The 22,789-nt window shown below is 37.6% G+C and overlaps 1 protein-coding gene and 1 non-coding gene across 5 annotated transcripts in view; one reads left to right on the top strand and one right to left on the bottom strand.

The window, feature by feature from the left end:
* TMTC2 (transmembrane O-mannosyltransferase targeting cadherins 2) overlaps positions 1-22,789 on the top strand; it is an 835,540-nt gene that overhangs the window by 329,811 nt on the left and 482,940 nt on the right. For all 4 annotated transcript variants that reach the window (XR_015727148.1, XR_015727149.1, XR_015727150.1 and 1 more), the window contains exon 11: positions 3,302-3,365. Coding sequence is in view for 1 of the 4 variants with exons in the window: in XM_045780076.2 (XP_045636032.1) it covers positions 3,302-3,365 (64 nt within the window). In the remaining 3 variants the exon portion in view is untranslated. The remainder of the gene's footprint in view (positions 1-3,301; positions 3,366-22,789) is intronic.
* On the bottom strand, positions 15,892-15,999 carry LOC123780958 (U6 spliceosomal RNA). The gene has a single exon (XR_015727239.1). It is a non-coding gene; the product is annotated as a U6 spliceosomal RNA (small nuclear RNA).

Raw genomic sequence — 22,789 nt, 5'->3', positions numbered from 1 at the left:
TATGATTCTGTGGTTTAGATACTTACCTGTAGGGACTGTGACCCACCCAGATCAATCACTTTCCAGCTATGTAACCTTGGGGGAGTTCTCCACTTCTCTAAACCTCATTTTAACCATCTGTAATATGGGGATAATAATAGCAATTACTTCATGGTGTTGTTGGAACATGGAATAATCAATTCCTGGTATTTTGTAAGTGACACATAGGTAGAGGATTTAGAAATTTATTGTCCCAGAGAAGGAATAGTGAAGAAAGGAAGGATATGGGTATTTAGGAAAAGTTATTCATCAGCTTCTTTGAATAATTCCATCCTACTAGTCTTGGCAACCTGAATCCTGCGGTCTGTCCGAACAATTCAGTGGTTGAGGTTCTTGACAATTCAAGAATCCCCTAAGCAGCTAGCAGAATATTCTAATTTCCTTAGTTTTTTAATATTGATTAATGATTCAGTCATCTTCACAATTAAGATTTATTAAGTACTCCCATGATGCTTCTTGCAGGCGAGTATGAAATATAGCATACACTATGAAGCGGACATGAGGACAGTTCCTCATGAGTTTTCTCTCCTGTCTAGAGAATAAAACAAGAACATAAATGAACATTCGGTGGGTAGAACTGACACACTCTTTCCCCTACCATCCTAGAGTGAAAATTAATTTTCACAGTTATTTGACAAATCTAATAAACTCTTTTTTTCTATTTCATTAGAATATCATCAATTCTACTTCTAGCTTAAGAAACTAAGCCTTCTAAACTAGATATTTCCTTTGGGAATTAAACCACTAAAGACTTTAAATACTTTAAAAATTTTAAATACTTTAAAAATGAACAACCATTTTGGGGCAGAAAACCTTTTTTTTTCTCTTCAATTGTGTTGATTATGATTTTAAAGGCATGTCATCTAGTGAATTTCTCAGTTTCTCTTTGATCCTTATCTACCTGATGAATTCGGATGTCCCTAAAGATGAACATTAATGTTTGCTATGCTTTCCATGTTAGACATCTATTGGTTGATTTTGCTTCAAAGTAACTTAACTTCTTTGTAGTATTAAGTTACTCTAATTTCCTACCTCCCTGCCTTTTATTTTCCTCTGGAGAAAACCCTTCCAGGGCATGACCTAATGAATTCTGGTTCAGATTTCCATATGAATTTGAACCAAAGTGATTCTATAATTTGGTGGAGGGAACCTTCATTAAATACCTTAGCAAGGGAATTTTTGCTGTTTCATACCAGACTAAAGTACTTTTCTTGACATATTGAAATTGAACTTCCAGCATTTATGAGAATATAAATTGCAGCAGCACATTGTAACAGTCATGAGTCCAGTAGAGCCTTAGGTCAAGGGTTTTTACTTTCTCTATAATCCCATTAAAAACAGCAGTGTTTCTAATTATTTTTCCTTTAAAAATTAGAAAAATATGTCCTGATCTCCAGAGAGATGTTATCTTCAGTTATTCCTATAATTTATATGGTTGCATGGGATATGTCTTCATAGTTTTTATTTGCACTTGACCAAAGTGCAAATTCAATTTTATAGGCTAATGAACCTTCTCTTTTAAAACCTGAATGTGATTTTCTAATTGAGAGAGTTAATTTTTGTTTCTCCTCTTTATTCCTGACCTCTCTGTCATCTTCTCACCCCAAAAGCTTCTTCCCTTCCCCACTCCTGCCTGCCCTGTTTTGGTATTTATTTATTTTGTATTCAGGAAAATTAACATACAGTGTTATATTAGTTTCTGGTATACAATATAGCAATTAAATACAGTGATTAACCATTTCTGTACATTAGTGCTCTTCAAGATAAGTGTACTCTTAATCCCCTTTATCTGTTTTACTCCTCCCCGTACCCAGCTCCCTCTAGGCAACCACCAGTTTGTTCTCTGTGTTTAAGAGTGTATGGGGCGGGGAGTTGTCTCTTTTTCTTTGTTTGTTTGTTTCTTAAATTCCACACATGAGTGAAATCCTGTGGTATTTATCTTTCTCTCCCTGACTTAACATTATACCCTCTAGACCATCCATGTTGTTGTAGATGGCAAGATCTCATTCTTTTTTATGGCTCAGTGATATTCCATTGAATTCCATCAGAAGCTTCTTAACATCACAGTTTCAAAAGAAACTACTCCATTTTAACTGCAGGCCCCAAGCCATTTACTATTATTGTTCACATTATAGGTGTGCTGTATGCATCATCTGAAGTTAAATTTGACATTTTTTATGGCATTCCTGTACTCTGCAAATATAGTCACCAGTTACAGTACACCTGCAAGAGCTTCTAGCCCCTTTTACTTACCATCTTTGCAGGTTTCCTGAAGCAACGTACATGATTAAAAAACAAACTTGATGGCTAATTGGTAAGGCTTCCTCAGGACCCTGACATTTCTCCTACGAACCAGTTGGCTGAATCCAGGAGTTTGCTTTGAATTGCAAGAATAGACAATGCATAAACTTATTAAAATTCAGTGTGTATCTTATTTGTAGATGTCAACAGCTCCACTCATGGTATTTGGTGGTAGTCAAGAGAAACTGGCTATTTCAAGGATGACAGAATTCACTAAAGGCCAGAGAACATAGCTTGAAGCAGGGGGAAACAAGGTAGCACCCCGGAAGGGTCAAGAGGAAGGACGCGCAGTAGCAGTTGCTTACAGGAAGAGTCTGACCAGGGTATAGCCTTTTGCTCCCACGGTTGTTGTGAATCTAGCCCTCTTTTCATCTTTCTGTCTCTCATTCAGAAATGGAAGTCCCAGGCAAGAACATCCAGTTAGCTGAGGCTATGTAATGGGTGCACCCTGGTGCAGAGAGCGAGGAGAGGAAGAATCTGGCCTTTTTTTTTTCCCCCACAGGTTGCACACAATGGAAGATTCCCCACCTGAATTGGAAAGAAAATGGACTTGCAGATAGATACAGAATTTTTTGACATTTTATTTTTAAAAATTAAGATTTTTCTGGGACGTCCAGATGAAGCTGGAGAATCCCAACCCTATAACATTATCTGGGTCAGCTTGGAAAATAAAAATAACATTTCTAATTCCTAATATGTAAATTTAAGCTCATAGTAACTACTGAATAGGATTATTTTGAGATACTATTTATAATGCCTTAAAGGCAATAAGTACGTTGCATGCATTCAATTTAATGTACTTTTTCTGCTTTAGGCAACTTATGGTTTGATTGGTATGATTGTAATATTTTTAAAAGTTAATATTATCTTGCTGTATAATGAGTCTGGTTCACCTCTGTGCAATTTTAAAATAAATGATACAGTTTGATTTTTTTTTTTTTTTTTTTTAAATCTTTAACAGACAGGCCAGCCTCAACGAAGCAGCCGAGAAGTATTATGATCTGGCGGCCAGACTGAGACCTAATGTAAGTACCTTCCTAATGGGAAACATTACTCAAAGGGATAGATTCACAGCATGTGATAGCTTTAGATACAGAAGCCTCATGATACTGGGCTTTTTCTCTCTGATCTCGTACTCTGAATACTCACTAAATGGCTAATTCAGCAATCCAATCTGCCAGGCTCAAGCTTCTTTTCTTTTTGCAGAGGGACAAATTGCTGTTTTCTAGCCTGTGTAGAGCACCGTGCGGTTTTATCATTTGAATACAGGTTTTAGCATTATCAAATACTTGGCATTTGGTCGGCTTTTAAAATGAGTTCCTTGAAAGTGTTTTTGCTGTGGTGTGAAATACCTAAGGACTTCCTAACATCATAAGCTTTTTTTGATCCTTACGTACACTCAGACCTCGAGCTGTGCCTCTGCCTCTAACACAGTCCTCATTTCTAATAACCGTGCTTTTCAACTTTATCAAGTATGTTTTTATTAGAATTTTTCCCTGGGTAGTCACACTTCCATAAAGTGGGATGGATATAAATTAGATCATTACTGTTGAAATGGAGGAACCATTTATGAGAAAATAAGAACTGGTTTTATATCTGTCTTCTAAGCACTTTTTTATTCGCCGCACATCACTGACCTCCAGCGCCTTGTCTTTATTCTCATACGTGCGGCTCTGCATCGCCCTCCAACACTAAAACCTTCTCCCCTTCCTCTCTACATCTAGACTGTCTATTGAGAAATGTAATTTTGAGACAGTAATGAAAGTGCATGTGTGATGTGACTACAAATAGTGGGCTAAGTCTCATTTCTGTACAGTAACTCGTCCATTGGGCGAACATCTGTAAGTGCCTGCTTTGTGATGGGATACAGAGATTTCATTCCCTAAAAGACCACAGAATGGAGCAGAGAACCCTGAAGATAATCAGCTGGTTGAAATACAGTGTGGCAATTGCTACGCAGAGCTGTATATAGTCCTGCGGGAGCACAAAAAGGAGAATTAATGCTCCCAAAACCCAGCCCACAGGGGGGTAGTAGCTTTTTTTTGTTTCCAGCACATACAACCACATGTAACCTTAGCTCTGAATGTCGGTGTCCCCAGTTTCATTAATTACGAGGTACTTCAAGAATTGGTGAGCTGTTTGCAACAGAAGACAATAATTTAATAGTTATAATGGTAAGAACAATAACAACCAAAATTTATCGAACACTGATTATGTGTCAGGCATCATGCTAAGTACTTCATGTGAATTCCCTCATTCATTTCTCACAACAACCCACAGTACTTCTGTGGTCCCCATTCTGCCCAAGCCCAAGAAATTAATAACTCACTCAGTATCACAGTTGATAAGTGGGATCACATTGTAACCCAGGCCACTTTGTGCATAAGAGAAAGCTTGATGGTAAAAATGCAGTTGTATGGTAGGAAACGTAAGCCAGAAGACTAGGAAATGAAAATAATAATGGTCCTCTCCTTTATGTGTTCAGTAAATATTTACTGAGTACTTTTTAAGTTCCAAGCACCATTCCAGGCACTGGATACACAGAAGTGCACAAAATTGACCAGAGTCCCTGCCCGTTAGGAGCTCACAGTCTAGTGTGAGAAAATGAAGTAGAAAAATAAGTAAAGCATATATGGTATCAGACAGTGATAGGTGCTTTGGGGAAAAACAGATCAGGAAAAGGGATTTGAAAGGTGCAGGGGGACATAGGCAGGAGGCATAGCTTTGTAAATGCCTGAGGTGGGCATCTTTGTATAGTATTTGTAATGGTTGAATATGAGATCTTTAATTTTTTTAAAAAGATTTATTCTCGAGAGAGAAGCAGCACATGCACACACGTACGGGGAGATGGGGGGGAAAGGGCAGAGGGGGAGGAACAGGAAGAGAGAGAAGCAGACTCCAAGCTGAGCATGGAGCCCAACTCACGGCTTGATCTCAAGACCCTGAGATTATGAGTTGAGCTGAAACCAAGAGTCGGATGCTTAACCGACTAACCACCCAGGCACCCTGAGATCTTTAATTATTATATAACTTCATTGAAGGCAAGAATCAGGGTTTTTTTCTTTCCTTTTTTTTTTGTTCCCTTCATATTGATTAATATAATGCCTTTAATACACATAATAAATACAATGTTAAGTTCAACCCTTACTCATTGAGTATCAGTGTCACTTTTATTTAAGTAGTGATCAGATGGTCTTCTTCAGCACATAATAACGAATTAGTGAGAAAAGAGCTATCTGAGCAATCTGACTTGACCTAAAAAAAATGAAAAAGACACTGAGGCAACCCAGATTTAAGCCAGACTCATGAGATTGTTTATTTCAAATGGCTAGCCAAAAAGTTTCTTCATAAACATGCTGCAGACTGTTTTTGAAAAAAATGCATTTATTCAAATGCTACTTCCTTTATCTAGTGACAATAAATTAAGTATTTTATGGATTTGGATAAAATAGGAAGCTCAAATTTAACAATAAGTAAATGATGTTACAGTTGTGGGTCAACAGATGGGGTCTTTCCCTAATCTGTTTTATGAATTGTGTTTTGGTTTTCTGTATGTAATCTAGATAAGTAAGTCGCCACCATGGCAAGACTTGTAAAGACATTGGCAATAATAGAAGTTTGTGTTCTGAACCAAGAAGACCTCTTTAAACAGTAGCCCACGGAATGGTTTATTAGTAGTTAGCATCCAATCCAAATTAAAGCATCCACCTAACATTTATCTTGATCATAGCTGTTCTTCCCTCTGTCCTAAGAACATTCTATGTTATTTCTGTGCTTTCACTGAATAAATTTCTGTTCGCTGCTTACAAAAGGACCTAGTAAACAAACCTCCTTTCCCCTTCTCCGTTTCAGTAGTTTCACTGTCTTTTCTATTTTGCTTGTCTACACAGTAATCTAATCTTATTTTTCAAACGGCATTTTCTTCTGTTGTTTGAATGTCCAGCTCTGATGATCGGGAGCCGTATGTGGGTGTTTTAGCAATGTTCATGTCGGACCCTGACTCTCCAAAGCAAGATATGTGGCTATAACCCTGTGTACTGCCACTTATTATCATCGTATTAAAAACATTGTTATTTGTGGAATATATTTCTCTCTTAATAAAAAAACCTATTCTGCTTCTTCAGTATGTCCCATAATGAATTTCTTTCTTTCTTTCTATTCTACAAAAGCCATATTTTTTTCATACATTTTGCTTTAAAATTGCTAATGGACTTCTTGAAATATTTTAAATACAAAGAATTCTAGTGATCAAATGCTAAAGTAATCAAAGTCTAAATTAGCAGGCATATATAATTTTCACTGTTAGATTATGGTATTGTCTCTTCATCAGGGATATTCAGTACATTGTCATTTACTAAAGCGTATAGTTAGAGAAATATATTTGCTACTAAAATGGCACCATTACATTTTTAAATCCTATTTATTTGATTTTTTGGTGGGTAGGAGGGAATACTCTAACATTAAACCTCATACTACACTAAAACATTTTTATAAAGGGAAAACTCTTTACCAAAATTGCCATTTTTAAGTTTTTCCATTTTTAGTTTTTCATTTGTGTAAATAAAACTGATCTCTCTGTGGAGGTTACTTTAAAAAGATAACACTCTGTCTTCTGTCTCACTTGCGCACATCAAAAAATGCTGACTCTTAAGGACTAGAAGGAACATTTAAATGAAACAGTTTTGTTCCTCCTGTGGGAATTAAGCCAAATTCTGCATTAACTTATGGATTTTTAATTTTTTTTCTAATGTGATGAATGGGAAATTTGCATAATACAAAGTCACCCACTTGTACTTGGCTTTTAGCGAACTCTGGAAGTTAGAAAGGGGTAGTTACTAATGATCAGATCTATATATCTTGTATTTTTCTGGATGTAATTGTTTTTAGTCTGATTTCAGTTAATTTATTTTTTATCAAATCCTAGCTTTGTGTAAGACTCTATGCCAAGTGCAGTGGGATTTCAAAGTTACAAAAAACTAACCCTGACCTTGAGAAATGTACTATCTAAATATGGGGAGGCAGTGGAGGAGAGAACGCACGGGTCCAAATCCTCACCCTTCAAGGCAGTAAATAATGCCGTATAATAAGTACTTTGTGAGTGATAAAAGGTAGTGCTAGAAAAGTGTGCAGGAGAGAGAAATTACTTTGAGCTGGATTGGTCCTAGAAGGCATTAAGTCAGAGTAGGAAAGTTGGATAATCATGAAATGATAGAATGTTTATAGGCAAAGATTGTAGCAGGAGGAGGAGAAAAGAGAGAATTCTGGCAGGTAGAGACCTATGCATGAATGACAGTGAGCCAAGAAAACATGAACTAGGCTCAAGAAACAGTAAGCAGGTATAGTTTATATTGCCTGGGGTGAGGGGCAGAGAGGACAACTAGGGGAAGATAGAACTGGAAATGAAGATAAAACCAGATGAAAGTCACTGCATACCATACCAAGAATTAGGAGTTTGTATTCCAGAATTATGTTGAACAGGATGACATAATGAAATGATAGTTTAGGATAGCCGTTTAAATGATGTAATGAAGAATGTGGGTTGTCTTTGGGAAAGTAGAGTTGTAAGACGCCACCTTGGGAAAACCAAATAAAAATTCATTGTAATGAATTTTTTTAAAAATTATTTTTTATTATATTATGTTAGTCACCATACAGTACATCCCCGGTTTCCGATGTAAGGCTCGATGATTCATTAGTTGTGTATAACACCCAGTGCACCATGCAATACGTGCCCTCCTTACTACCCATCACCGGTCTATCCCATTCCCCCACCCCCCTCCCCATTGTAATGAATTTTGAGCAGAAGGTATGATCTGAAAGTACAGAAACACAGTGGAATGGAAAAGAGCATGCAGGGGAAATAAGATTATTTGATGGGATGCAAATAGGAAAATTAGTTGGCCTGATGGATGTTTTAAGATTTTGAATATAGGTAACTTGGAAAAAGAAAGACCCTAAATAGAAACAGGGCAGTCAGAGGAGTGTGTTTATTTCAAGGGGAAAAAACAAAAAACAAAACAAACAACAACAACAACAACAACGTTAAGTTTGGACCGAGCAGATTCTGAGTGAGAGGTAGGGTATTATAATTGTCCATGGGACTTTCCTATCAAGTAGGCAGGTGGGGGAAAGGCCACAGCTAGGAACAGAGATATGGGAGTTATTTGCAAAAAGGAGATAGTGCTAAAGGAGTGGTTAAGATCACTGGGGAGAGATGTACAGAAGCAGAGAGGAGAGACGATTTCAAACCCCTGGGAATCTCTACATTTGGAACGTAGGCTATGAGACAATGATAGGACATAGAAATCAGTGTTACTGCGTAATTCTCACTGCTGCTAAAAGTAAAGGAAAACAAAGACTGAGAATGTCCGCTGACTTCAGAGAATAAGATGCCCTCGGCTACCTAGTACAGCTTTGTGCAGGTGACGTGGGCATAGATTTGTAATGTGTTGAGGAAATGGAGAAGTGGCAACAGAGTGTAAAATGATTCTGTAAGTAAGTTTGGAAGTGAATGAAAGAGACAAGGAAATAGCAAAGAAGTATTAAGTATAGATTTATCAAATATTAAAGGTAGGTGTTAAGAGATGTGTGTGTGTCTAAATATGAGATTAAGAATGTGTCCAAGTAGAGGAGAGAGCAAAGAAATACCAAAGATCTTCAAAGATCGTTTTCTCCCTAGGGACTGAAGAACCGAAAGTAGACTGAAGGAATAAAGGGGAAAAAAACAAAATTAGAAATAGAGGGGCATAGGCTGAAGTAGTAAATTACTTTTATCACAGTTACTTGCTTATCTGCTAATGCTGTTTGAAGAAGGAGAGAATTTGAGGTCAAAGACCTGTGAACAGCTATTATGCTGAGGTGCATAGTAGGTCATAATTGATATAGGTCTGGCATATCTATATGCGGTAAATGCCAATGGAGTTACAGTTTTGTGAGGTATGTCATTAAGCCATTTGTCATTTTGTGATAATTTTATTTTTATTTATTTATTTTTAGTTTTTTAAGTAGGCTCCACTCCCAGTGTGGAGCCCAACACAGGGCTTGAACTCACGACCCCCGGATAAAGACCTGAGATGAATAACTGAGCTCTACATCTGAAACTAATGAAACACTATGTGTTAATTAATTGAATTTAAATAAAATAAGAAAAAAAGTGCACCTGAGCTGAGATCAGATGCCTCTTAAGCCACCCGGGTGCCCCCTTTTATGATACTTTTAAATGAAGTTCTGAAATCACCAAGAAATTACTTCTCATTTTGATTCAGCCTCTCTGACTTTTATGTTAGATGTTGTATTCAGAGATTTAGATCTCTAAGATGTATAGTATTTTATGAATGTTCTATCATGTGCAGTTATTATATATGAATTAAAGGGGAATCTGTTCCAAGGATCAGATTATCCAAAAGAAAATTACATATGTACATTATACCTTTCCTGGGCACTTAGAGCATAAAGTATTTCAAAGCGTTATTATAAAATCAAAGCCAGTATTAGCCATTTGGACTCTTTAGCAATGATTATATGTCAAAGATAAAATGAGAAGTACAGGATTCAAAGAAATGAGCTTCCTATATAAGAGTTGCAGCTGTGTTATGAGGTCGTCAACATATTCTACAATGTATTACTTTCAATTTGGACTACCGTTTTTATGGTAAGTGTGGTGGAGTGGGAGGAGGGGGAGAGGAGACGGCTATTCAGTGGAAATAACCACTAAGGCTGGGATGGGGGGGCAGTTAAGAATTCAGTATTTGGGCAGCACTGATGGAAGGGATAGAAAATATTACGAAAATAGCTGTTTATTGATGGGAGAGATATTCTCCCACCCTAAAAAGAACAAGAGACCATGAAATTAAGTTAAATATAGGACAGATTCAGATTTGACCATATAAGAGATTTTTTGGGCAAAATTACTGAGGTTGTCATTTTCTCGGGGGGGGGGGGGGGAAGGGACGGTTAATAATAATTTGCCTGGGAAGCAGTTAAACCACATTTCTGCTTGTAAGTGGAGGAAGAACCATATGGCCTCTTCCAAAAGTTTCCACAGGCTTCTGTGATGTGGGAAAATTATATACCATGTGTCTCTTGACTCTGAGACGTTAATAATATGTGGATCTCAGAATCACCAGATTGACTTCATGAGTAAAATGTGCTTTAATATTACACATGTATTTCCCACTCTCACTAGTTATTTCAGTTTCAAATACGTCTCTACATTTTACAGTTAGAAAATGGAATGAGAGAAGTTGACAAACCCAGAATAAACTGGTTTCAATCAAGAGAGAAATTGCCATTAATTTTCCCCCACAATTTACCTGGTTTTATTAAATGGGCCTAGAGATATCATTGAAATGAGACTGGTTTATTCACAGGTATGCAATTAAGTCAACAAATACTTATTCTACTTCACTTCATAAACAGGCTTCATCACATTGATATGTATATTTATGCGCACATCAGGAGAAATACGATATCTAATTCTTGTCTAATTTCAGCAAGATAGATGCTCACTTCCCTGATAGCTTCAGCTTTGCCAAGATCAGTTTTAGTCCTGTCCCACCTGTGTCTGCCTTCAAACTCCTTTCCACTGTAGATCTTCTTCCCCAGTCATTTATTTAGATGGGTGCAGCTCTTTTCATCTAACAAGTTACAAAGTCTAGTTTTGGATACATCTGCCACTCTCTGCTTACGTTGTAGTGTGTTTCGTGTTGTACTTCTATTTTGAAAATGTTAGATAAACCAGAAAAAAAATGTATTTCTGAAGTGGTTGCTATTTTTTTTCTGTTCATTATCTTCTATAAGTCTCCATGCTTAGAAGACAAAGATGATTAGTAGAATCCACTTGATTACTAACTGTTGGTGTGGGATAGTTTTTGCCTAGCCTGGGACCATATAGTTGGGCTAAACCAAGCTGTATTTACAGTTTTTCCATACTTGGGGCATTGTTATTCATTACAATCCACATGCAATCATCCTTAAACATTAGTTTTTGAATGTGTGTATATGCACTGTGTGTGCGTTTTGGAATCACAACCAGAAAAGGATGGGGTGGGGAGGAGGTGTGAGGCATGGGCAGGAACAGAAGTGGCTCTTGGCTATGAAGAAAATCAGCTTGAGCACTTTAGGTTGGGGAACATCAAAACCTCTGGGAAATTCCACTTAATTATGTTCTCTGATTCCAAGCATGTTTATTTTTACTCACATTTCTTTGTGGGGGTATCCTTTGCATGGATTTATAACTATAATTGTTTGAATTGTGGGACCACACACTAAAATTGCATTTAGTTCCTTCTCTTCAAGAGTAACTGGATTCCTGGGGTTTTCGGGAAAAATTCAGCTAATCTAACCACACTGGCCCACATTCCTACCTGGGAGTATCAGCTAGGTGGACTGGGAGGTGCCACCATCAGAAGGATGTGCCCTTCCCCCACCCCAGTCATCGCATTCTTCATAATCCCCTTGGGTTATTTCGACAGCTGGTTTCCTCCATTTCTATTATCCTTTTAGGCATCTATGTTTCTGATCCTTGGCTGATCTCATGGGGCTGTGTTTTTCTAAATATATACTGAAACATTAACCAAAAGCTATGTTTGTGTATGAATTTTTATTCCCTCCCTCTTCTGATTTTCCTGTAACATCTCACCACCTTTTTTTGTTTGCTTATTTTTTCCTCTACGCCTAGCTCCTTGATATCTATCAGAACGCTGACATATTTATATCTGCAGATAAAACTGTATTACACTTTATCCTAAAGACAAGTAAAAGTTGGGCAGATCCTGAAAAATTAGTAAATTGGTAGATTAATTTCTTATGAAAGTCCTATGTCCTTGTTAAAGAAAAACGATTATTGACACTTTTTTTAAAGGGTAAGCAAGACTTTATTCAGGATTATTGTGATTAGTCACAATGGGGGAAGTTGGGGTTCTACCTCAAATACAGTAGAGACACTGGGAAACTTATAGCCAACAAGCGTGGGGGATGAAGAACTTGAGCAGATATCAAGGGTGGGGAGATTCTCACTAAGTGAACTTACCAGGATTTTTGCTATAGCTGGGCTAGGAGGCCTAACAGAAGCCCCAAGGACCAGGCCTAGTCAAAAAGAGGGCTCAGAGGAGCCTGTCTCTTTTTGGTCAAGGAGCGACGTTTTCATCCTGGATGACATTATTCTCCCTGACTGAGCTGTTATAAATGCTAAATTTCCTATCACTGGATAATATCAGAATCAAGAGCTTCTCTTTATCACTTGAGAAGAATTTATTTAAATATATTGCTGTAACATAATCTTTGTTAACAAGTAGTAGAATAGGACTGAAAAGAGTGACATCTTTAAGAGGGGGAAAATGTGTATGCTACACAATTTTTCAGTCTTTGTCTTATAATCATCTGTTATTTCCTTGAATATCAAATGCCAACAAATGGCCATGGTGATACTCAAGAGTTTTAGAAACGACCCTGAACCCACATTATGGTTACATCAAAAACAAAAACTGTAGAGAATTCAGTTTCTTAAGAATAGGAGATTTGTATTTGACCAACTCTCTCATTGTTCCTCTCTGGTTTTCACCTCCATTTTTTTGTTTTCACTTTCTTAAATGGTCTCCACTGAAATAACACCGAGAAATGCCGCTTAACAACATACGCACATTTTCTTTTTGAAGAATAAGTGGCAAGTTATAGAGGGCAAACGTGGTGTCATGAGAGATCTGTGGTAGAGTTGAAGTGGTCACACAGTTACTAAATTGGTTTCATCTGAAAAGTAACTTGCTCAGTTTAGGAATGCTGAATTTTAAAGATAAGCACTTTTGAAAAAAATTGTTAAAATGATTTACCAAATAATATATATAAGCTACTTCTAACAATTCATGACTAAGAAACAATTAAGTGTTTAGATTACCGGCAGAAATAATCAGTTGTGTTTTTGAAAGTGTGATATGGTAGATCTCAACAAGTTCAAGACTGGGTGTTAAACATTATTACTACCTCTATCCATCACTTTTTTTTTTTCTTATTGCTCAATCTAAGGTACTCTATCCTTATCTACTTAAGTATTTGATCAATGAAGAGACAGCCGAATCCTCCTCATGGAATATGTTTTTTGTTTTTTTTTTTAAAGATCTTATTTATTTATTTGACAGAGACAGCAAGAGAGGGAACACAAGCAGGGGGAGTGAGAAGGGGAGAAGCAGACTCTCCACTGAGCAGGGAGCCCTGTTTGGGGCTGGAGCCCAACTCGGGGCTCGATCCCAGGTCCCAGGGATCATCACCTGAGCTGAAGGCCGAGCTTAACTGACTGAGCCACCCAGGTGCCTCACATGAAATCTGTTCTTACACCAATTTATTTCTTGATTCCACTTGTAATTTTCATTGCTCGTTTATATAAGAATACTAATAAAACCCACTAAAACACCTAAAAATCCTCAATATATTATAATTTAGTTTTCTGTGTGACACATTCTCTCTCTTAAATATATAGTGTGTTTTCACTATAACTCCAGAAACCATGGATTGTTTTCTCTTTTTCTTAACAAGTTTCAACTATCTTTTCCCAAAGGGTTATACTGTATTGTTAAATTTTTGTAATCATAGGGGTTTTTTTAAGATTTTTTTTTATTATTTATTCACTTAGAGAAAGAGACAGTGCAAGTGGGGGAAAGGGCAGAGAGAGAATCTCAAGCAGACTCCATGCTGAGCACAGAGCCCAACACAGGGCTTAATCTCAGGACGGTGAGATTATGACCTGAGCCGAAACCAAGAGTCAGCTGCTTAACTGACTGTGCCACCCAGGTGCCCCTAATCACAGGCTTCTTATTTCATTGGTTGTGTTTTCACTTGTCATCACAACTGTGCTATCAAACTATCAGTAAATCAGACCCACAATAATAAATAAATCCATAATAGGGGTTGATACTTCTTCATTCATGATTAGATGCATTTTAAAGTGATACCAGACATTACAAAAAGCTATTCAGAAAAATATCAGTATGAAACTAATAAAAGACCAAAGGATTTTTATAATGCATTTCTGTAGGTCACTCTACTTAAATTCAAAATACATGAACATCTATTTTAATTTAATTTTTTATGAAGAGATGCCTATTAAGAATTTATAACTTCTCACCTAAATTCAGTTCCTTGTCTCTACTTTTTTTATTTTTTATTTTTTTCCCGATGTAAGGCTCGATGATTCATTAGTTGTGTATAACACCCAGTGCACCATGCAATACGTGCCCTCCTTACTACCCATCACCGGTCTATCCCATTCCCCCACCCCCCTCCCCTCTGAAGTCCTCAGTTTGTTTCTCATAGTCCATAGTCTCTCATGTTTCATTCCCCCTTCTGATTACCCCCCCTTTCTTTATCCCTTTCTTCCCCTACCGATCATCCTAGTTCTTATGTTCCATAGATGAGAGAAATCATATGATAGTTGTCTTTCTCTGCTTGACTTATTTCACTTAGCATTATCTCCTCCAGTGCTGTCCATGTTGTAGCAAATGTTGAGAACTCATTCTTTCTGATAGCTGAGTAATATTCCATTGTATATATGGACCACAACTTCTTAATCCAGTCATCTGTTGCAGGGCATCTCGGCTCCTTCCACAATTTAGCTATTGTGGACATTGCTGCTATGAACATTGGGGTGCATATGGCCCTTCTCTTCACTACGTCTGTATCTTTGGGGTAAATACCCAGTAGTGCAATGGCTGGATCATAGGGTAGCTCAATTTTTAACTTTTTAAGGGACCTCCACACTGTTTTCCAGAGTGGCTGTACCAACTTGCATTCCCACCAACAATGTAGGAGGGATCCCCTTTCTCCACATCCTCTCCAACAATTGTTGTTTCTTGCCTTGTCTATTTTTGCCATTCTAACTGGCGTAAGGTGGTATCTCAGTGTGGTTTTGATTTGAATTTCCTTGATGGCTAATGATTTTGAACATTTTTTCATGTGTCTGTTAGCCATTTGTATGTCTTCATTGGAAAAGTGTCTGTTCATATCTTCTGCCCATTTTTTGATTTGTTTATTTGTTTCTCGTGTATTGAGTTTGAGAAGTTCTTTGTAGATCTTGGATACCAGTCCTTTATCTGTAGTGTCATTTGCAAATATATTCTCCCATTCCGTGGGCTGCTTCTTAGTTTTTCTGACTGTTTCCTTGGCTGTGCAGAAACTTTTAATCTTGATGAAGTCCCATAAATTCATTTTATCTTTTGTTTCTCTTGCCTTTGGGGATGTGTCATGAAAAAGGTTGCTGTGGCCGATGTCGTAGAGGTTGTTGCCTATGTTCTCCTCTAGAATTTTGATGGATTCCTGTCTCACATCGAGGTCTTTCATCCATTTGGAGTTTATTTTTGTGTATGGTGTGAGATAGTGGTCAAGTTTCATTTTTTTGCATGTAGCTGTCCAATTTTCCCAGCACCATTTATTGAAGAGACTGTCTTTTTCCCACCGGATGTTTTTTCCTGTTTTATCAAATATTAGTTGCCCAAAGAGCCGAGGGTCCATTTCTGGGCTCTCTATTCTGTTCCATTGGTCTATGTGTCTGTTTTTGTGCCAGTAAAAAATATGGAACGCTTCACGAATTTGCGTGTCATCCTTGCGCAGGGGCCATGCTAATCTTCTCTGTATCGTTCCACCTTGTCTCTACTTTAATATCTCATTTTTTGATACAGCATTATTAAGCTGATTCTATGCTTAATGCTACTTAATTAAGCATTAAGTAGATTCCTCAAGACTTAGGGATGGAATTATTTTGCTACCCAAGAATTATGCACTTTAATTAGTCTTAGAAATGTTTACTGGACACACATGCATATGCTGAGTTTTCTCTTCATTAAATAATATGACATTATCATTTTATTTTACAGTATGCTGATTGACACAGTAACTCCCAAACATTTGCTACATGTAGAGGTCTTTTATGGAGAGCAGATGATGGATTATACCCTAAGCACTGTACTATCACATCATTGCTTTAAACCCATTATTTAGGGGTACCTGGGTGGCTCAGTTCATTAAGCATTTGGCTTCGGCTTAGGTCATGATCCCAGGGTCCTGGGATTGAGCCCCACATCGGGGTCCCTGCTCAGCGGAGAGCCTGCTTCTCCTTTACCCTCTGCTGCTCCCCCTGCTTGTGCTCTCTCTCTCTCCCTCTCTTTCTCAGCCAAATAAACAAATAAAATCTTTAAAAGCATTATTTACATTTGAATGTATATAAAATGGGTCTCCATGTTTGGAAGTTGGGTACTTTTTCACATATGCCTAATGATGTAAAAAGAAAAAAAGAGCATTTACCTAAATATGAATAATATTGAGAGGTTTAAAAGTTGGTAACTATTCTAGGTCCCTATTTCTAGGTAGATGTCTATTAATTATTTGAAAATTTTGTCTAACTTGGGCACGGGAAAAGTGTCTTTTTTTTTCAATCAGAAAATGTCAAGGGGCACCTGGGTGGCGCAGTTGTTAAGCGTCTGCCTTCAGCTCAGGGCGTGATCCCAGCGTTCTGGGATCGAGCCCCACATCAGGCTCCTCTGCTAAGAGCCTGCTTCTTCCTCTCCCACTCCCCCTGCTTGTGTTCCCTCTCTCGCTGGCTGTCTCTCTCTGTCAAATAAATAAATCTTAAAAAAAAAAAAAAGAAAAAGAAAATGTCAGCCTAACAACATCTCTACTGGTTAAACATTCAAAAGTTCTACCACGTTTTTACAGATGGGGATACTGAGGCAGGATAGATAACTTGTCCAGGATACCACAGCTTGTGGTAGAGCCAGAATACGAAGCCTGGCAGTCTAGTTTCAGAACCTGTGTTCTTAACTTTCTGATTCTTTTATAAGATTGCCTACCAACAATTCAATATCGATCACAAATAAAACCTCAGACACCGAAATCAAAGGACAGTTCTTATTTAAAACGTGGTGATTCAAATTGTCTAGAATGTTTGTGGACTAATCATTTTGAGGAGAAGTGTTGTTTAGCAAAATTGACAAATTCTTAAGGATAATTCATAGACCCTTGAACATATACTTGTATCCACCCCACTTCACATGATCTGTCGATCCCAGTTGGAGAAACCCTAGAGAAGTAAAATGGTACAGACTTTAAATGTAGAGAAGCAGAGTGCCTATTGTATGTCAGTTTCTAACATAGGCTCCAGGGATAGAATGAGAAACGAAGACCTTGTGATTGCTGCCCTCTCAGACATGTAGCAGTTGTAGGCGTAGCATTTAATTGTTCCTTAATTTTTTTCGTGAGTGGTTTATCTAGGTTGTGAGGCTTGAAAGTTTGCATCTTCTACACCTTAAACAATAATGCCTAACAATGCATGAACTCAATCACCTTGTCATGTTGTTGTGTTGAAAGCCTATTTAGGGACTTCAAGAAACATAGCAGACAAATTACTATTTTGTATTGCTTGAAATGTATTGATTACTTTGCCCTTGACTGGTTCATACAATCACAGTAAATGTGCCGCTCGTTTTCTCATAAAGAAAATTTATTTCCTTTTCTTTAATACGTCCTTAGAAAATTTGAAGCAAGCAAAATGATTTAGTAAATGTTGTTTTAGGACTTGGAAGGCCACTTGGGACGATAGGTTCTTACTTACTTGGCAGTTTCTTTGGGAAGTTTTGCTATTACTGAATTTGTTTTTAAAATAAGAATTGTGGTAGAATGACATGGGTGCATCGTATCAGATTTTATTTCTACTATATATGCTTATTATGATCTGGAGATATATTTGAGAAAAACTTCGTATATTAAGGTTATTGTGATTTCATGTCCAGTAAAAAAATGTTTAAATACATAGGAATCTAAAATTTCCCTATGGATAAATAAACCATGAGAGACTGTGGACTCCAGGAAACAAACTGAGGGTTTTAGAGCGGTGGGGGGTGGAGGGATGGGCTAGCCAGGTGATGGGTATTAAAGAGGGCACATATTGCATGGAGCACTGGGTGTTATACGCAAACAATGAATCATGGAACATTACATCAAAAACTAAGGATGTACTGTATGGTGACTAACATAAGATAACGAAATAAATCAATCAAGCAAGCAATATACATTCTTTTAAAAAAAGTATTCCTTGAAAAGAAAAAAATAACCTCCTTAGAAATATGCTATGTTGATTGTAGGTTTTCAAACTGTTTGATGACATTATATTAATAGAGTATTACAGCAAAAAGCTTTTATTAATTTAGAATTGATCTTTTAGTCCTTACTATTTAACTAATTTTAGTACTTTTCTCATATATCTAAACTGAAGTAGCTGGATATGGTGAAGACGTTTATATAGGAACTACTACATGAAGATATTATACGACTCTGTTCTTTATAAAACTTGGATTGAGTTTTTAATTGTTTTAATGGAAATGTATTCCCTTTTCAAACGTGTGCATGCTTTAGCACTACATGTGCATTCTAGAACATGCTAAGCTCTGGGAATAACCAGAGCTCTGTCAGATGGGTGTTGGTATGAGCCTCAGGACAAGTCAGGGTCCCTTGGTGAAGGCAAGAATACTGACAAAGCACCATGATACTTACCATCACTGAAGTTTGCCCATCAAAGAACAATTCATTATTGCAAGTTTTGAAGGCCTATGTTGAACAAAAAGTTTTGATAAAATAACAGTGCATAATGCCAAATGATCCTTGGTGTAGTATAGACAATGCTTTTCAAACATTTATCAATTTTTAAAATTTAAATATGTTAGGAATAGGCACAGTTTAGCCATTACGTATTGTATTTCAAAAGTATAAAGCTTAATAATGGGTATATATTTCAGGTATATTAACAGCATCAAAATTTAGTAAATGCTTAGACGTCAGCTGTATTCTGCTCATGATATGGCAGCAGTTAAAAAAAAAACAAAAACAAGTTGTATACTTCACTGTTTTCAGAAGAGCTAGCAGTTTGCAGGGAACTCCTATTGAAATCATGTCTTATTCACATACCCCGGGAGGCAACATAGCTTTGGCAGTTTGGGGTCCGGAATCAAATGGTGTGTTTACTAAATTAGGCTTCCCCACCTCTGGCCCTAGGATCTTGGATACGTTGCTTACATCCCTAACCTTCATATGCTCACTCTGTAAATGGAGGTAATAACAAACACCTCGGAGGGTTTGTTATGGAACTTCACAGTACACATAAAACACTTAGAATGCTGCGTGATCCGTAGGAAGTGCTAAATTATTTACATTACAAGAATATGTCTATGTATTCTTAACATAGAATAAATTTAAATTAAAGAAGTCAGTTCCACTTGCCAGGCTCTGTAGACAATGAGCAGAGTGGTGTTGCCCACTCAGGCTCAAGCACGCTCTTTCCTCAGGACATTTATCCTCACTCTTCCCTGCAGCTCTCATGCTTTTCCTCCAGATAGTAGCATCGCTTGTTCAAGTGTTATCTTAAATAACCGCTCAGATAGTATCTTCTATCAGGGAGACTTCCCTTCCTGCCCAGTATGAGACACTCCTGTACCCCAGCATGCCCTATCTCTTTTATCCTGCTGTAATTTTTTTTCCCCTTGGCGCTTATCATCATGTACAGTCTATGTATTTCCTTTTCTGTTTGCATTATCTGCCTCCGCTCTCTAGAACGTGAGCTCTGTGATGACAGGGACTTCATTCTCTGTACCTTGCTTTCCCCAGTATGTAAAGTGGTGCCTGGAACACAGTTGGTGCTCAGTCAATATTGTGAAGGAATTCACGCGAGGCTTCTGTGCTCTCAGTCTGTGCTGGCTTCCCGTCCTTTCGTATTGTGGCCGTCTCACAGCAAGGAGTGTGGTTTCTAGTGTTTTAAATGTGTTGTGCACCCCCTTCCCTTCCCCCAGTAAAACTTGGCCTCTCAGTGCCAGCCAACCACAGCATGGACTGCTCAGCACAAAACACGTTGGTCTTTTACAATGCTGGAAATCAAACCAAAACACAGCCACACTGACTGCCAAGAACACATTGAGAGGCTGTACGGTAGCTGAAGAGCCATTTGAGTGATTTTTAAGAGATTTTCAAGGATTATGTTGAGTTTTAACTCTCAGTAACGTGCTAACTTGAAATCTTCTCTCCCGATCCCTGACCTGCATCCCCCTGGGTCTCTTGGTTCACTCAGTCTCTCTACTGGAGTATCGGGGGACAGTGATCACAGTGAACGGGGAGCTCTCATGTGAAATGAATTCATACTCTCATGAAATTCAGAATCGCTCAGGTAGTTGGGTCTCTTACTAAGTCTTCATACATTCAGATTCTAAAAACTCAGCCCGTTGTAGAAGTGACAACAAATCTAATAGAATGAACATATATAAACCTTCGGGACAGCTGCTACAGAGCTCTGTATTCTCAATAAAATGCATTTGCTATTTATTATCTAGAAAGCAGTTTAACTCTTAAACTTCTTTCTTGGGCCTGATGGCAGGCATACTTCACAGGCCTCACATGACTCTGAAAAACACAAAGTAAATCATGAGGTGGAAGCTGATTTTATGAACCCATTCAGACTTGCCTGAAAACTTGCCCCTGGTTTTTGAAAAATTGACCCATAAAAGGGCGTACCTCCCTCCCAACAGGCAATTCACCCTGTAAAAGATTTCTTTTTAAAAAATGACAGAAATATTGCAATGCTCAAAATAAGAGTACGTGAGAAAATTTAGGATATGAATAAGGAGGGAAGAAGTTTTCCTCCCCATTAGTCAAGTTTATGAGGGAAAAAATCCCTACATTTAGTTCCCTGTGCTCTTGTCTCTGGGTGACTGGCTTCCTCCCACAATGGGAGGAAAACACGAGTGGGAAGGAAGTGACAAGAACAGCAGGGGAGGCACCTTTCCCCGAGAGGGAATGTGCCCCAGGGAGCTGACATGACAAGCCATGTGAGTTTGCATCAGCCATGAGAGAGAAAAGCCATAGTCTCTAACAGAGAAGTAGCCTGCACTTTAAGAAACCTGACTGTGGTCAAGAAGTAATTTTAAGGATGAAAATAACAAATTAGCTCAACTAGTATGCATACTTTCTAGGGAGAGTGTCTTTTTCCAGACTTTTTCTGCCTTTAATGTGGCCAGCCTGGTGGTGAGTTTGTTGGGTCAGAAGCAAGGGCCCAAGTGCTAACTGCGCCTGCTCTGTGGGGTTTGGTTGTGATGTTTTATTTTCTAGGGGTCATTGAAACAACACCCCATCCCTGGAAAAGAGCACTCAATTTTAGCCTCCTCTACAATTTACATTTGTTATTTGTTCTCCCGCGAGTGACACTGATTGAAGAAGACTAAAGTAAGGGGGTAGGGATCAGGGAATATGGTTACATTTTTTTTAAATTATGCCTTTGAGAAAATGTCTTAATGGAGTTAGTATTTGACCACATTTCCCCCAACAGATAAGGTTTGCCAAGCATTATCATTTATCTACCTTACCTTTTTCTCATAGCTTTTTTATTTGACACAGGAAGAGCATAGTTTTTAAATTATGGTTACAACTAGTTGCCATCATGCTACAAACAATATGACATCCTAGATTTCTCTTTGGGACTTCATTTGTTGTTTGAAACCCTATTCATAAAACAGTGGGAAAATAGTGGTATGCATTTATTTGAATTAAGAGGAATGTTTCATATGCCTTGAAAATATTGCCCTCTGTGTCGATCAAAAATAAAGTGGCATGGTATAGAATTGTTGAATCACTATATTGTATACCTGAAACCAACTTAACACTGTATGTTAACTGTAGTGGAATTAAAATAAAAAAACTTAACAAAGAAAAAAAAGTGGCATGAAAAATAGAACCCACAGAAAGAAAATAACATTTTAGAAATTAACCATCTGTTTGAGCTCAATTAACAAAAGATCCTGCAAGGCCTCCCTTAACATGATATTCCTGAACTGTTCCTGGAAACAACAGGGTGAATTTACTATCCAATTAAAACTGATAAGAAAGTTGGCTTTGACATTCATTAAATAAACCCAAGATTCTACATCCACTCTGGGACTCTTTGTTTTAAGTTATCTATAATTATCTTGCTTACAATCAATGTTAATAAATTTTCTACCACAGTAAAGGCAATGGTGGTACAGTTCTATTAGTTACTGTTGTTTTTTTTTTTTTAAATCTATGTGCTACCATTGACCTTGAGCCCAAATGTTATTTGTTGAGAATAAAAATACTAGTCTTGCCTTTGTGTAATACAATGGGTCTCAGTTCTAGCATTAGAATTGCCAAAGGAGCTTTTGTAATGTACTGAACCCTGGGTCTTACCAGATACTCTGATTTTAATTGGTCAAAATGGAGCTCATCATCCTAGTTTTTAAAGTTCCCCAGGCGATTCTAATGTGTAGTAAGATTGTGGACCACTAGTTTAAAGGCCGTTCTGTTCCTGATTGGCTTTGCTTCCATCAGTCAGTTGCAGCTAAGCCATTTACTATGTGATCTTGGGTTTGTATTTTAACCTCTCTTTCAATTTCCTTTTCTGTCGGATAGGGCACTA

Source organism: Ursus americanus, chromosome 17 (assembly GCF_024610735.1).
Source record: "Ursus americanus isolate L20-20 chromosome 17, mUrsAme1.1.p, whole genome shotgun sequence".
Taxonomy (NCBI): Eukaryota; Metazoa; Chordata; class Mammalia; order Carnivora; family Ursidae; genus Ursus; species Ursus americanus.
This window is presented reverse-complemented; position numbering and strand designations above follow the sequence as displayed.